A 12,939-nucleotide genomic window follows, 5' to 3' on the forward strand; every position below is an offset into this window, starting at 1 on the left:
GTAATGTCTTGATGGAGAGTCTACATTGAATTATACAAGCATACTTAAAATAATGTTTAATACAAATTTATGGAAAATTTAATTATGCAAGTATAATTTAAATAATCTAGTTTTTTAGACTCTACAAAACACAGGAAGACTGATAAGTGGAATTTTTAAAGATTAAAGAAAGGAAGGAAGGAGGGGGGAGAGGGAAGGGTATGAGAAGAGATGGAGGAAAGCAAGGACAGTGAAAGAGGAGGGAAAGAGGAAAAAGAACAGAAAGAAACAGGAAAAGGAGAGGAGAGAAGGAGGTAGGAGTTGAGAAGAGAAAAGAACAGAAGGAAACAGAAAGAGAAAGAAAATAAGCAGAGAAACCATTAAGAATGTGCTAAGAAAACATTAAGGGTGGAGCCGGGTAAGGAATAAAGAACAGAGACAGGACAAATCGTTCCATTGTTTGGAGAGATACAAATCAGGAAGACACCCAAGACAACTGACATTTCCAGCCTGACCTGAAAATAGGAACCTAGAAAAAAAGGAGAGGAACACAAAGTTGTTTCAGGAAAGCAGCTAACAACTTTACTTCTACACGTGTTGACTTTGAGATGCCAGATGGAATATTGAGGTGGAGCTATTGGAAAAGACTCTGATGCTGGGAGGGATTGGGGACAGGAGGAGAAGGGAACGACAGAGGATGAGATGGCTGGATGGCATCACCGACTCGATGGACATGAGTTTGAGTGAACTCCGGGAGTTGGTAATGGACAGGGAGGCCTGGCGTGCTGCGATTCATGGGGTCGCAGAGTCGGACATGACTGAGTGACTGAACTGAACTGAACTGAACTGACCTGTCCATCAGCTGGAAGAACAGGTCTTAGAATAAGCTACTGTTTATTATAAGATTCCAAATATGTTACTGAACACATGAAAGAATGCATGTGCTCTTTGAAATCAACAGATCATCTAAATATTAAAGGAGCAATGCTGGAGAAGTAGAATTCCTAAGTTCCTCACAGTAGCCCCAACTTACTTTGCTTTTAGGATCCAGACACTTCACACAGCTCTGACCACGTGATGGGGAATGACACAAATTAGACATGCTAAGGGCATTCTCTGCCTCCACACCCATTCCTATACTTACTTGTAGGTAAAGAATAAAACCTAATTACACAACTTTAAAAACATGGAAACTGGATCCATCTCCTTAACATTGAATCTTCATAGAAAAACCAACCTAAATTGTGCCTCATAACCAGAAGAGGGGAATACAACTCTGAGATCAACTATTAACTCATAAATTCCTAAAAATAAGTCCTTCAAACAAGGGGAATATGAAGTAAATCAAATACATGGACAAAGTGTCCCTAAAATATGGGGATAAAAGACCGCATCCTTAATTGATGAAATCAAAATTTGGCCCTTACACACTTTATCAGAAGTATTTTCTGTAGCCAAAGTACCAGTGAAAAAAGTAATTGAAAAAAGACATATCAGCAAAACTCATTATCTTTTCAATGATTTCAACTATAAGCTAGTAAGTTCAAATTAAAGCAGCATCACACTACAGAGACTGGATAAGAGACCATCACAAAGTCCCCAAATTCAGAGTCCCGCAAAATCGATGAAGTCCCCAAATTCAACGTGACTCAGAGAATATGTATCAAACAGCCCTCGTGTACCATCTTGTATCTCCTCCCTTGGCCTGTTTGCTTTTCTGGTTGGAGTAAACTCAGTCTTACAGTTGAGAAGGCCTTATATCTTAGTGGTTGTCAAGATAGTTTTCTGTAGCCTACTTACCCTGGTTTACATCTCACTGACCCACTTCCGCAACTCTGTGAACCTGGGCAGGTTACTCTCCTCTATGCTTACTCCCTCCTTTTCTAAAACGGACATAATGGTAGTGTCAACTTCAAGGGTTTTTATGAAGATGAGCTATTTAATACATGTACAGAGCTTAGGTCTATATGCACATGTAAGAAACCCTTAATAAATGCTAGCTATTATTAGGACTGAATCCAAAATTGGGGGAAAAAACAGGGCATACATGTAGTTTTGATTATATAAGCTAAAAAAATAAAAGAAGGATTGGTCAAATTTAAAGTAATACAGAAAAATAAATTTTACATTTGATTTTCAATTAAAATTAAACAAGGTCTTCTTCGATATTCTGAACATGCTTAACACTGACTTTAAGCTTTAGAATCCTATCATGAAGAATTCAAGAGGTCTAAGGGCTAATGATTCTCAGAAACAAACTCCATAAAGGAAATCAGAAAATGAAAGAGAACCGCTCTCCTTCTCCCAACTTTCCTGGGGTTAGTACACTCCATATGTATCTGTGTCTCCAACAGCTGTGTGTATGCTGTAATTACAATGACCCAAGAAAAAAAAACACTGAATAATCTGCTGACTTGATATGGCTAGCAGAACATGCCATTTGGGGATAAAATTTTTATTAAGAGTTGAATAATGCTAAATTTGATTGAATGCACAGATAGCCACGATTCCTTCTTCTAAACATTCTGCCTAGAGAGAAATACAGATATTCAAGAAAGTGATACATGTTCTCCAAACGATAGCAAATAAACTGAAAATCCAAGAAGGGTTGACATTTATCAGGCTGACCCTCCTATAACAAAGCCCAATGGACATTTAACCGTCATGCAGGTAAAAGGATTAGTGAAAATGGTCAAACTATTCTATTCCACCTGGGTGGCTACATTATCCAGCTCAGCTATCTTCATGATGAAAATAACCTGGTAAATGCCAGAACTTTGCTTTGCTTTTACGGCCTTAGGTTGAGCATATGTTTTATTTTGCACACTTTATTACTTGTTAAACAGACAAAGTCCTGAAAAATAAGTATGGCTTCACAGACCAAACACTCTGTACCCTAGAGAGAATCTGAAGTGACTCAAGTCTCATTCACCAGTTTTTTTTTTTTTTTTTTAAATGCAATTGTCCTCAACTCAGAAAAACAAAGCAAGAGAACCTCCTAAGCTCCACAACTTCCCTCTTGCTCCAGATCAAAGGAAACAGAAGGCAAATAAATAAATATTTGGAGGTTAAAATTCAAGAAAAGTCAAAATCGACCAAAATGAGATGAATGTTCTCTGGATTTTTCTCTTTTTTCCCAGACCAAACTGTAATCCCCTGTTCAAAGGAGTGTATGGGAACATGTTAAGAATCTTATAAAGCTCATAGAGTTAAATATGTTGAAAATACAAATACAAAAGATGACTTCCTAGCTTGAAAATCTGTTCTTCTTGCTTCTAACATGACATACTGTGCAACTCTGCTAAAAATATATTTATAAAACAGAAACATAGTGCTCCTAGCTCAAACACTAGACAGTCACTGAGATTCTTCTGCTAACCTTAAAAATTTCATTCAGGGTTAAAATGAATTTAATAGCTGGCATCCTGTAGCTCCCTTCTTAGAGGCCTGAATAATGCAGAATAACAGGGAAGGTTTCCTAATATGCAAAGGCAACATATACATCATGAGCATTTATAAACTTGAGCTAGCCTAAACACTTTCCCGTGGGAAGCACAACTTGACAAGACTCTGACTTTTATAACCTGATCTGAGGGCTAAGAGCTCCCCCATAAAGATGACGCAAACACCCTAATGCACCGCACATTAAGCCCCAATGAAACAGCAACGTCCATGTTTAACAACTCAGGCCTCCACTCAGCAATGGTTTAAATATAAGCATAATAAAGCAGATTAAAAAGAAAGAGGCTGTAATTACTTTTAGAAGAACTCAATCTCTTCTCCTATTATTGGTGAGCCTTAAAGGCTGAACACAGGTAGCAAAAATCACATAAAGGGTTGCATCCATCATGTTGCATCCATTATTTTTAAAAATTTAAGCATAGTAGTCGATAAAACATGCAGGGGAAATTTAAAAATTGAGAAAATAACATCCTGGTCTAGTCCATGAGTCTTAAGCTAGCCATTATATCTTTCCTTGTTTCTTCCTGGAAAAGATCAATATTTTTCTTCTGATTTCAGGGCTGGGTATGCTACCTCACGGTGTGGGAGGGTCAGGGGGCAGGAGGGATCTGAATTCAACAGGTTCAGAAATGCCTGTCCTGATTTTATGATGAACCTTTGAAATGATGTCCATTATCTGGCTGGAAATTTTTTGATTATGAAGGAGAAAAAGACATTCTTATTTGACATTCTTTTTTTTTTTTTTTTTTACAAATCTGTAATTCTTTGACTTCATGATGTATAATAAAGTTTATACAGAAGTGGATATGGTCAGTTACAAACATGTCCAAACTTCAATTATTAAAGCCAAAGAGATGTCAAATAATCTGAACTTGAAACTAGAAATCTTCAAATTTGTTTCAACTGTATCTTTTTCCCCCAACCCTATGTATCATGCTTGCACTCAGGTCAGTTCAAATTATTTAAAACCATCCATGTCAAACCAAAATATAGATCAAAGCCACAGAGTTCTTAAGTCCTCTATTTTTGGCTTCTGTTCCTTTTTTTTTGGCCTAAAATGTCATAAATCTCTCATTAACCACCAACTGTCCTGAATGTTAAAAAAAAAAAAAGTTAATTGAAAAAGATGAATGAATCGCTCATCTATTACTTCAACTGGTTTAAATTACAGATTGATGTTAATAATCCCTGGAATGAAATGACTATTTGTCTGTAATCCTCATATTTACCAACATCTTTCTATCAGAATACACACAAGCCATTAATTTGGTATCAATTTCTGACAAAACTGCATTAAAGAAATTCTACAGTCAGCATTTTACTTCCTACAGCTTTTAGTCTCCACACAGTTCACGTGCCAAGGAAAGAACCTCTCAAATGGCATTTCAGCAACACAAACATATGTGGATGAAAAGGGGCAGGGGGCGGAGTTCAGATGTGCTTTTATTCAATGTGTGCATATAGGGAAGCTCTCTGATATTTATTTCAGCATAAAAATATTAATAAGTTATTTATCTTCAGACATGTTTCTACATCAACATCTGGTGTGTGTATGAAGTATTCAAGATTAGCATTTGGCCTAAAATACATTCAGTGGCCTTTTCCCAAACTGAAGAAAGTTAACTCTCATTAGGCTGGTTTCTCTCTCCAATCATTTCTTTGAAAGGATCATCCACTTTTTCCATAGATCGCTGTCTCCTATTTTTAACCTATTATTTCTCTTTGGGAGGGGAAAAAAAAATGATTTTAACAAGATTATCTCCTTGCATGTGATCTCCTACCATTTCTGTCTTCTTTACTGGGCGCTGCCGCAAGGATTTAGGAGACAGCAGAGTCTAGGATCAGCTGTTTTATTTCTAGTTCTATTAGTTCAAACTCAGATAGCTCCCACATCTGTTTTATTTCTAAAATCACTGCCCAGGAAAAGTGTCCAGCTCATTCTACCCAAACATAAACTTTACTATAAATAACTAGGAACCTAACAAATAACTGTTTGGGGGAAATGGAAGTGTGTTTAAAAATCTGAATTCTTCCAAACTATAGGCCCTTAGTAATCTTGGTTTCAGAGCCTTCCTGACAGCCAGGATCAGCTTTCCTTAGAAGTTGTCCCCAGAGTGAACAAACTGAAACTCTGACCGGAAATCCAGGTATTAACATCATATTCCTCGCTAATTGTAAAACACCATTTCACATACTAACATTATTCACTTCTAACCCTTTTATCTAAGACACGTATTTGCTTTCCAATCATAGTTTGACAGCAGAGTGTATCTGACATAAGACAGTGAAATGATCTTTAATAAGACAGCAGTTCAAAGCATGTAGCTTTCATGCATAATAACTATGTTGGCTTAATTTGCTACGCCACAGAAATCATTCTATTTGTGGAAATTCACAAAGTAAGATGGAATTTTTAAGAGCGCTTTCCAAAGATGAAACTGGATTTTTTATATCTTCTTTATTTCTCCCTTAAAGTGATAAGACTGCCATTCTGACATTTTTAAAGGACGTGGAAATTTCTCTTCTGATCCCTCTTAAGAGCATTGCAAAATATATTCACTACCTGTTATATATAACCCGTTCTCCTGCCTTTCTTAATTGGCACTAGGTCAAAAGAGAGGTCTAGAACAAATGTGTTATAACTACTGAGTTGATAAAAATAACTGATATTTTCAGGGATTAAGGAGGTCAAATAAAGTGTGATGCGATTTCATTAGTTCTCTGGTACTTCTTCTAATCACTCCTGTAGAAGGTTAATATTAAACCTAATATGTTTTGAAATCCCTGGCCTAATAATACACTAAAAATCTACAGACTGTAACAGAAACTAATACACTTTCTCAAGCTGATCATCAGTGTCAACTATACTAAAATTGCTAAAATGAAATGAATACATTACTTAAGTGTCCGTTCTGCATTTCATTCTATTTCAAATGGTGGATTTTTTTTTCATCTCACATATGCCATAAACTAATACAGAGGGCAGATCAAAAAGGTATGCCATTTTTAATAAAAGTAGAAATCTAAATTACTACTAAATGCTTTCATAAATTGCCATTTTCCTTAAATACAAGAAGGAATGCTTTACTGGTCCTCACCAAGGTCATTCTGGTATCCCTAGTACTTACAATCACATTGACTTCTTTCTGAATCAATGTAAAATTTTATTTCCAAAGTTTCATTTGCAATTATGTTGCTTTTAAGTAGTACATCTCTGCACTCACCAGTGTGAGCCAGTTCTGGTCCAGTTTAGCGTAAAATCAAATCCTCATCTAAGACACAAGAAAGACTCTCCTTGAAGGAAAGACTCTCCCTGAAGGAAAGACTATAGCCAATTTTTATAATCTACAACTAGAACAAAGCATGAATTACTATCATGTTGAACCATAAAGATTAGTGCCATTTTTGGAAGACTCTGAAAACATCAAATTACCATGAAATATGTCCAGAAATATGAAGCCTAGCTAATTCCATGAAAAGACTTCTCCCAGCCTAACAGAAATGTTGGGATTAGTTTCCATGATGAGAGGCTAAAGATAACTCTTGAACACACATTTGGATCAAACAAATGTGTCTGTCTCTTCTGCTTCATCAAGCAGGCTACCCCTTCGATACTGGGAGCTTGACTTTAACATGCATGTAAGATTTCACATTTCATTACTGACAACTTTTTCTGTACAAAGAGATCACAATACAAAGCACAAACCTGTACATCATAGGTCCCGTTTAGTAAAACAGGCCTTGAGGAACTGATATCCTGCAACACACCAGAAAGCACAGATCGGTTGACCTTCTGGAAGTCTTTGGAATGGCTGAACTGCACCATATTATGAAGGGCCAAGATTTTGCTGTCCAGCTCAGCATCCTGCCTGGTGCGGTTATGCAGTCCTAAGTGATACTTTCGGAAGTGCTTAATCAGATCTGTGGGGTCGTTGCCATAGTAACCGTATCCACAGATATTGCATTTAAAGTCCTGAAGCTCTGGAGACAGAGGTGCCGGGTCTGGGTTGTCATTAACCAGTACGTCGGTTTTCGATTTATTCAGTCTGACACCCCCATCTGAAGGCACTTGTGGGTTTTTTGAGGCCACTGAAACTGGGCTTGAGCCTTGACAATTGGCTTGACCACTCTGCACTTGCCCTGTTTCCTCTGTAGCCTTCGGTGACATCTTCTGATCTTCCTTCATCTCCAGTGAGTCCCCTGATGGGGTGCAGGCCATATCTTGAGGGTCATCTGCCTCTGCTCTTTGAGGAGACTTCAAGGGCTCACAGACTCCCCCAGCAGCTGGAGAAGAGAAAGCCAACATATTTCTCTCTGTCACCTCATCATGTGAATAGGAGGGAAGGTTTCCTCCCTTACTGGAGTTTTCATAATTAAAGCCAGCCTTCTCACTCAGGACTGAGCTTTTCAAGTCCTTCTTGCTGCTAGAAGATGGATCCTGGACATGCAAGCTATGTTCCTCCTTATTATTTAGTTCTGTAGCATCACTCTGATCCGTATTTTCTGACATCTGATCTGCAGAAAATTCTTTGTTCTTTCCAGGTCCCTTGCTTTCTGTACCGACAGGCTCCAGGGTCTGACCCTCGCCTTCACTAGCAATGTTTCTCAGAGGGGGGTTCTTTTTCCGGACCATATCTGTAAAAACACAAGGGAAAGGAAGATACAGGGTTATTTGAAATTTGCAGGCATGTAATCTAATCGAGAACAATTTCCTTACTCTATTCAAGGCTTTTTAAGGCACAGAACAAAAAATTGTCTAGGAAAAAAAAATCAGTTTTAAAAATAGCAAAAAACTGAAACTGAAGCCAACAATTTACATTTAGAATTATTTTTGTCACAAAGGGTGGCTCATTTATTACTTTAAAATGATTTCATGAATATCAAGGTATTAACTATTATTACTAGCTCTATCCTTCCTATAAGTTAATCTTGCCTGCCAATTACATTTTTTGCTCAGTTTCTTTCTTCAGTTAGAGTTGATAGATAAATGTATCTATATTTATCCATGTTATATACTATGTGTAATATGTACACATGTTATGTTTATAGAGTATATATAGTTGTTTATGTTTACAGAATATATATTTTGTGTTTATTTATATGATATGTATATGTGTATATAAACAACTATAAAGTGAAACTAGATACTGTTACACACTGCACAACCAAGATATAAATATAGTTTTAACCAAAATATCCTCAGAGTCAAAAGACAGAAAGAGCATGTTATAAACAAAGTGAAAAATGCCTCTTTACTTTTAGGAAAGGAGGATAACAAACGTTTCATCTCTACCCTACTGATAAATTATGTTAAGCCCCCTTTTGAGGGGGCTTGCCTGAAAGAAGGGGGACCTGGTAGACATCAAAGTGACCAGGCTGGGCTTTGCTAGTACTCCATCCAGCATGATGGAAACCTAACTTAAGGTTTCCAGGCACAGTGTGGTGGAAACAATACCCATCCCACCATTAGGAACTCAATGGAAATTGACTAAAGTAAATATTCAGTTGAACTATGTGACATTGTCATTCTGGCAAACTGTTAGCAGTTGCCTATGGTACACCTTCACACGCTAGCAAAACCATGCCTTCAGGGTCCACAGAAGAAAACGGTGGGGAGTATAATGAGTCAGAACTCTTAAGGAGTTATGTCTAAGGAGCTAAGAAACAAACTGTATCCTGTCAATAGAAGAATGCAGCAACAAAGCCTTGAGGAGAACTGATGTTCATGGCTTGTGTTCCTAAATTCTCCAACCAAACAACTGAAACAATTCTGTAAGCCATCACCCCAACTGTCTCTCAGAAAAATTCACCTGTAGACTGACCAATAAACCAAGCCTTCTTTACTAGCTGACGCTACCACAAGGGCAGATTTAAGACAGATAGTTACATCATGATTATCCAAAATGTCCTCTACTGGAGAATCCAAATCCACAGCACATTTCAGTTGTTCTCACGTATAATTTCTCACAAGTGCAGAAGAACCACACTGGCTTTGGATATGTGGGTAAATCTTTGCTTGTGAAAAGCCGCTTATGCAAAATTTTTATAATAGGAATCACTGAACCAAGACAATGCACTAGATAGAATAAGGAATTGGTTAGAAGGTAAAAATTCACCTTCTTGAATAACGTCACAAACAGTATAACTGTACTTAAGAGAATACACTGCTTTTCTTACATGCCAGAAACATCAGTCATCAAATATTCATAGACTCTCTCACATAGAACAGTAACAACCAAAAGGAAAACAGCTACTTATAGGATGAAAGGCTGCAGTTTCAAGGGAAGGTGATAGTCATGAGCCATGTAAGCCAGCCTGGCATGGGGATAGCGGATGGAGTGTGGTCTTTACCTTGGTGTCACTACCACTAGCTCCTAAAGTTAACTAAGCCATGTAACCATCGTTAAAAAAAAATGGAACACTGGTTAAATAATTTATCTTATAACATTTGCATTTTAATGCCTCGTTTGTTGATGTTGACATTTTAGGAGACTTCTATTTTTCTGTCAGAAGAGACAGTGCTTGGGAACTTGTGCCAATGAATGGAAGACTGGAAGGCAGTTTCACTGGTAGTCAACTAAGAAGGAAAGAAAAAAAAGAGAATAAAAGGGACGCTTGAGAAATTAAAGGGACGCTTGAGAATAAAAGGGAAGCTAGGGCCTAAAATATAAGAGTCTGAGTAAAAAATATACTGCTTTAACTTGACCTACAGAAAAGGAAATCCGAATTTACAGAGTATCAGCCATTCCCACATACAAAAATGTGATGATCGGGTACAGCATCAGGCCTTTCCCTCCAGAATTTCCTGTTTGTTTTTCCATTAGATTTAACATTGCTTCCATCATATAAATAAAATCTAACAGTGATGCACCAAAATGACATAAATACAGCTATATGGAAAAGATAAAAATCTATATGAAAGTCAGGATTCATGAAGAAAAGAGGATGAAATAATCCAATTCATTAAGATTATCCTTCCATTAAAATGAAAAGAAAATGGTTTATTTTGTTGTTGTTGTTTAATCACTAAATCATGTCCAGCTCTTTTGCAACCCCACGGACTGTGGTTCACCAGGCTCCTCTGCCCAAGGGATTTCCCAGGCAAGAATGCTGGAGTGGCTTGCCACTTCCTTCTCCAGAGGATCTTCCAGACCCAAGGATCGAACCCATGTTTGCTACATTGCAGATACTTTACCGCTGAGCCACCAAGGAAGCCCCAAAATGGTTTGTGCCCACATATCAAGGTCAAGGAGATGAGAAAAACAGCGAGATCTTACTAGCAATGGAACTAAGATAAACATTTATTAGAGATGAACAGATAACAATGTGCTAATAATTGAAAAAATTAATATATTTTCCCAAAAAATACATGGATCTTGCTGATTTATTATCATCATGAAGAAATGTAATTGGTTATAGTTAAAAAACTATTCAACAAGCATTTATCTTGATTAAGAGACAATATGATTTGCTTAAATTATCATCCTTCCAAATTTCAGTGCCTTCTTCCACCCAAGAACAAACCTTTACAACTCATATGAGTCACTGAATAAAGCCCTTAATAATATACATTGCAAAGAATGTTAAACTGCTAAAACTTCAAACAAGCATCAGAAAGGTCACTTAGTTTTGTTTTGGTTTTTTTTTTGCTGTGGAGGGAAGGGGCATGTTCTTTTTAGTTGCTTTAAAAAAAAATCATGGTTAATTTAGTTGACTACACTTTGAAGTAGTTACAGAAAAAATAATTTTTTACTGGAATGATATCGCCATAATTTTTCAGAATGACATATTATGTAAATATAAGCACATTTGCAATACTTTTAAGTGGAAGAAACTCCCCTAGCAACTCATAAGTTAGATACCATAAGACTAGACCCACCCTCAAGTTATTATCTCTAAGACAAATAACAGATTGCATGACGTTGTACTGTGTGCCAAGAACTTTTCCAGTTAACATTTTCACTTGAAAAAATAGATCACATACTTGTAAAATCATACCCAGCATTGACTTCATAAGGCATGTGGCTTTAGAGTGCTTTTTACAATTATTAATTCTATTAGTCAACTAGCAGGAGGGCTAATGCAATTGTCTTAGAAGATGCTCAGAAGACACAGAAGACATTTTGAGAGCTGATCTGTACATCTGCAAAACAAAACAAAAAAATATTTTCCTTCCTAAATGATGTAAACATATTTGAATGAATCACACCTAAAATACATTAATATGCCAGCACCACAGGCTGCTTGAAAGATACCTGATAAAAGCAGGAGCAAAGCTTGGGCAAGATTTTCTCCCTCCGCTGGGTTTTAATAAAGCAGCAGGAGAAGGAGGAACATGATATAAAAGATTACAGAAGTCATTTTCACAGCTGACTGTGATGTTGGCAAAATTAGTTAAGCTCGAACTCCCCCTGAAACCTAAGAACCACAATACTTACCTATACTGGGGTGGGGATAAAACATCTTAATAATTACAGAGGGGATCTGCTCTGGAAAAGATACAAAGTACACCTGCCAATGCAGCACAGTCACAGCTAAAGACAGGGAGTGGTACCCATTACAGTTTCCTCCAGATTCGTAGTACCAGGGTATACATACCATGAGGCTGAGAAGAGAACTATTTCAATGTCATAAGGAATTCTGTATCAGATCTAAGTACACCTTACCAAGAGTTACAGAAATGTTACATGTTATGTGTCACCTTTTTATCTATTTTGTGTTATATTTTCATTTTGATAAATAAGATTGTAAAGCTATGACTGAACCAGCATTTAACCATCCTTATATCATCATTTTTAAATTGTCTGAATGAAAGTATTGAGGTAGGGTCATAATATAATTGAACAGATATACTGTGTGTGTGTGTGTGTGTGTGTGTGTGTGTTCGCGTGTGCATGCACGCATGTGAATGCTAAGTCACTTTAGTCTGTACTAGACTCTTTGCAACCCTATGGACTAGAGCTCAACAGGCTCCTCTGTCCATGGAATTTTCTAGGTAAGAATATTGGAGTGAGTTGCCATGCCCTCTTCCAGGGGACCTTCCCGACCTAAGAATCGACTCTGTGTCTCTTGAGTCTTTCGCACTAGCAGGTGGGTTTTTACCACTGGCGCCACCTAGGAAACCATATATATATATATATATGTATAATCACATCAGTGTACCTTAGTCATCAGTTTTGGCAACTCTTAAACTTTTCATTCTATTATACAACAATATTCCTCACACTGACTCCCACAAAATTTCAAAATGCCAATCAAAGTAGGTCCACTATAGACAGTCATTTAGACAACAGGGTAATATATGAATAAAAAGTGAATGGACAAAGAAGCTGAAGAATCTGAATGAGCACTACAAAGTCAAAAGTGACAACTTCAGTCCTCTATTTAATTATGAGATAAAAACTGACCAGGGAACTGGATAGGGATGCGGAGGGTGATAGTGAGCATTCCCATATTTACATCACTTTCCACCTATACTTGGAGAAGGAAATGGCAACC

General features: G+C 37.2%; 1 protein-coding gene across 3 annotated transcripts in view; it reads right to left on the reverse strand.

The window, feature by feature from the left end:
• The window catches only part of TRPS1 (transcriptional repressor GATA binding 1), a 279,854-nt gene that overhangs the window by 214,838 nt on the left and 52,077 nt on the right, over positions 1 to 12,939 (reverse strand). Inside the window, exons 2-3 of one of the 3 annotated variants that reach the window (XM_070382190.1) lie at positions 11,426 to 11,584; positions 7,148 to 8,076 (exon numbers count right to left, since the gene is read on the reverse strand). In XM_070382190.1, the coding sequence (XP_070238291.1) occupies positions 7,148 to 8,076; positions 11,426 to 11,462 (966 nt within the window). In that variant the 5' untranslated portion in view covers positions 11,463 to 11,584. Of the gene's footprint in view, positions 1 to 7,147; positions 8,077 to 11,425; positions 11,585 to 12,939 lie in introns of those variants that run through there. The other 2 variants (XM_005897246.3, XM_070382191.1) reach the window with 2 other exon arrangements.

Source organism: Bos mutus, chromosome 14, assembly GCF_027580195.1.
Source record: "Bos mutus isolate GX-2022 chromosome 14, NWIPB_WYAK_1.1, whole genome shotgun sequence".
Taxonomy (NCBI): Eukaryota; Metazoa; Chordata; class Mammalia; order Artiodactyla; family Bovidae; genus Bos; species Bos mutus.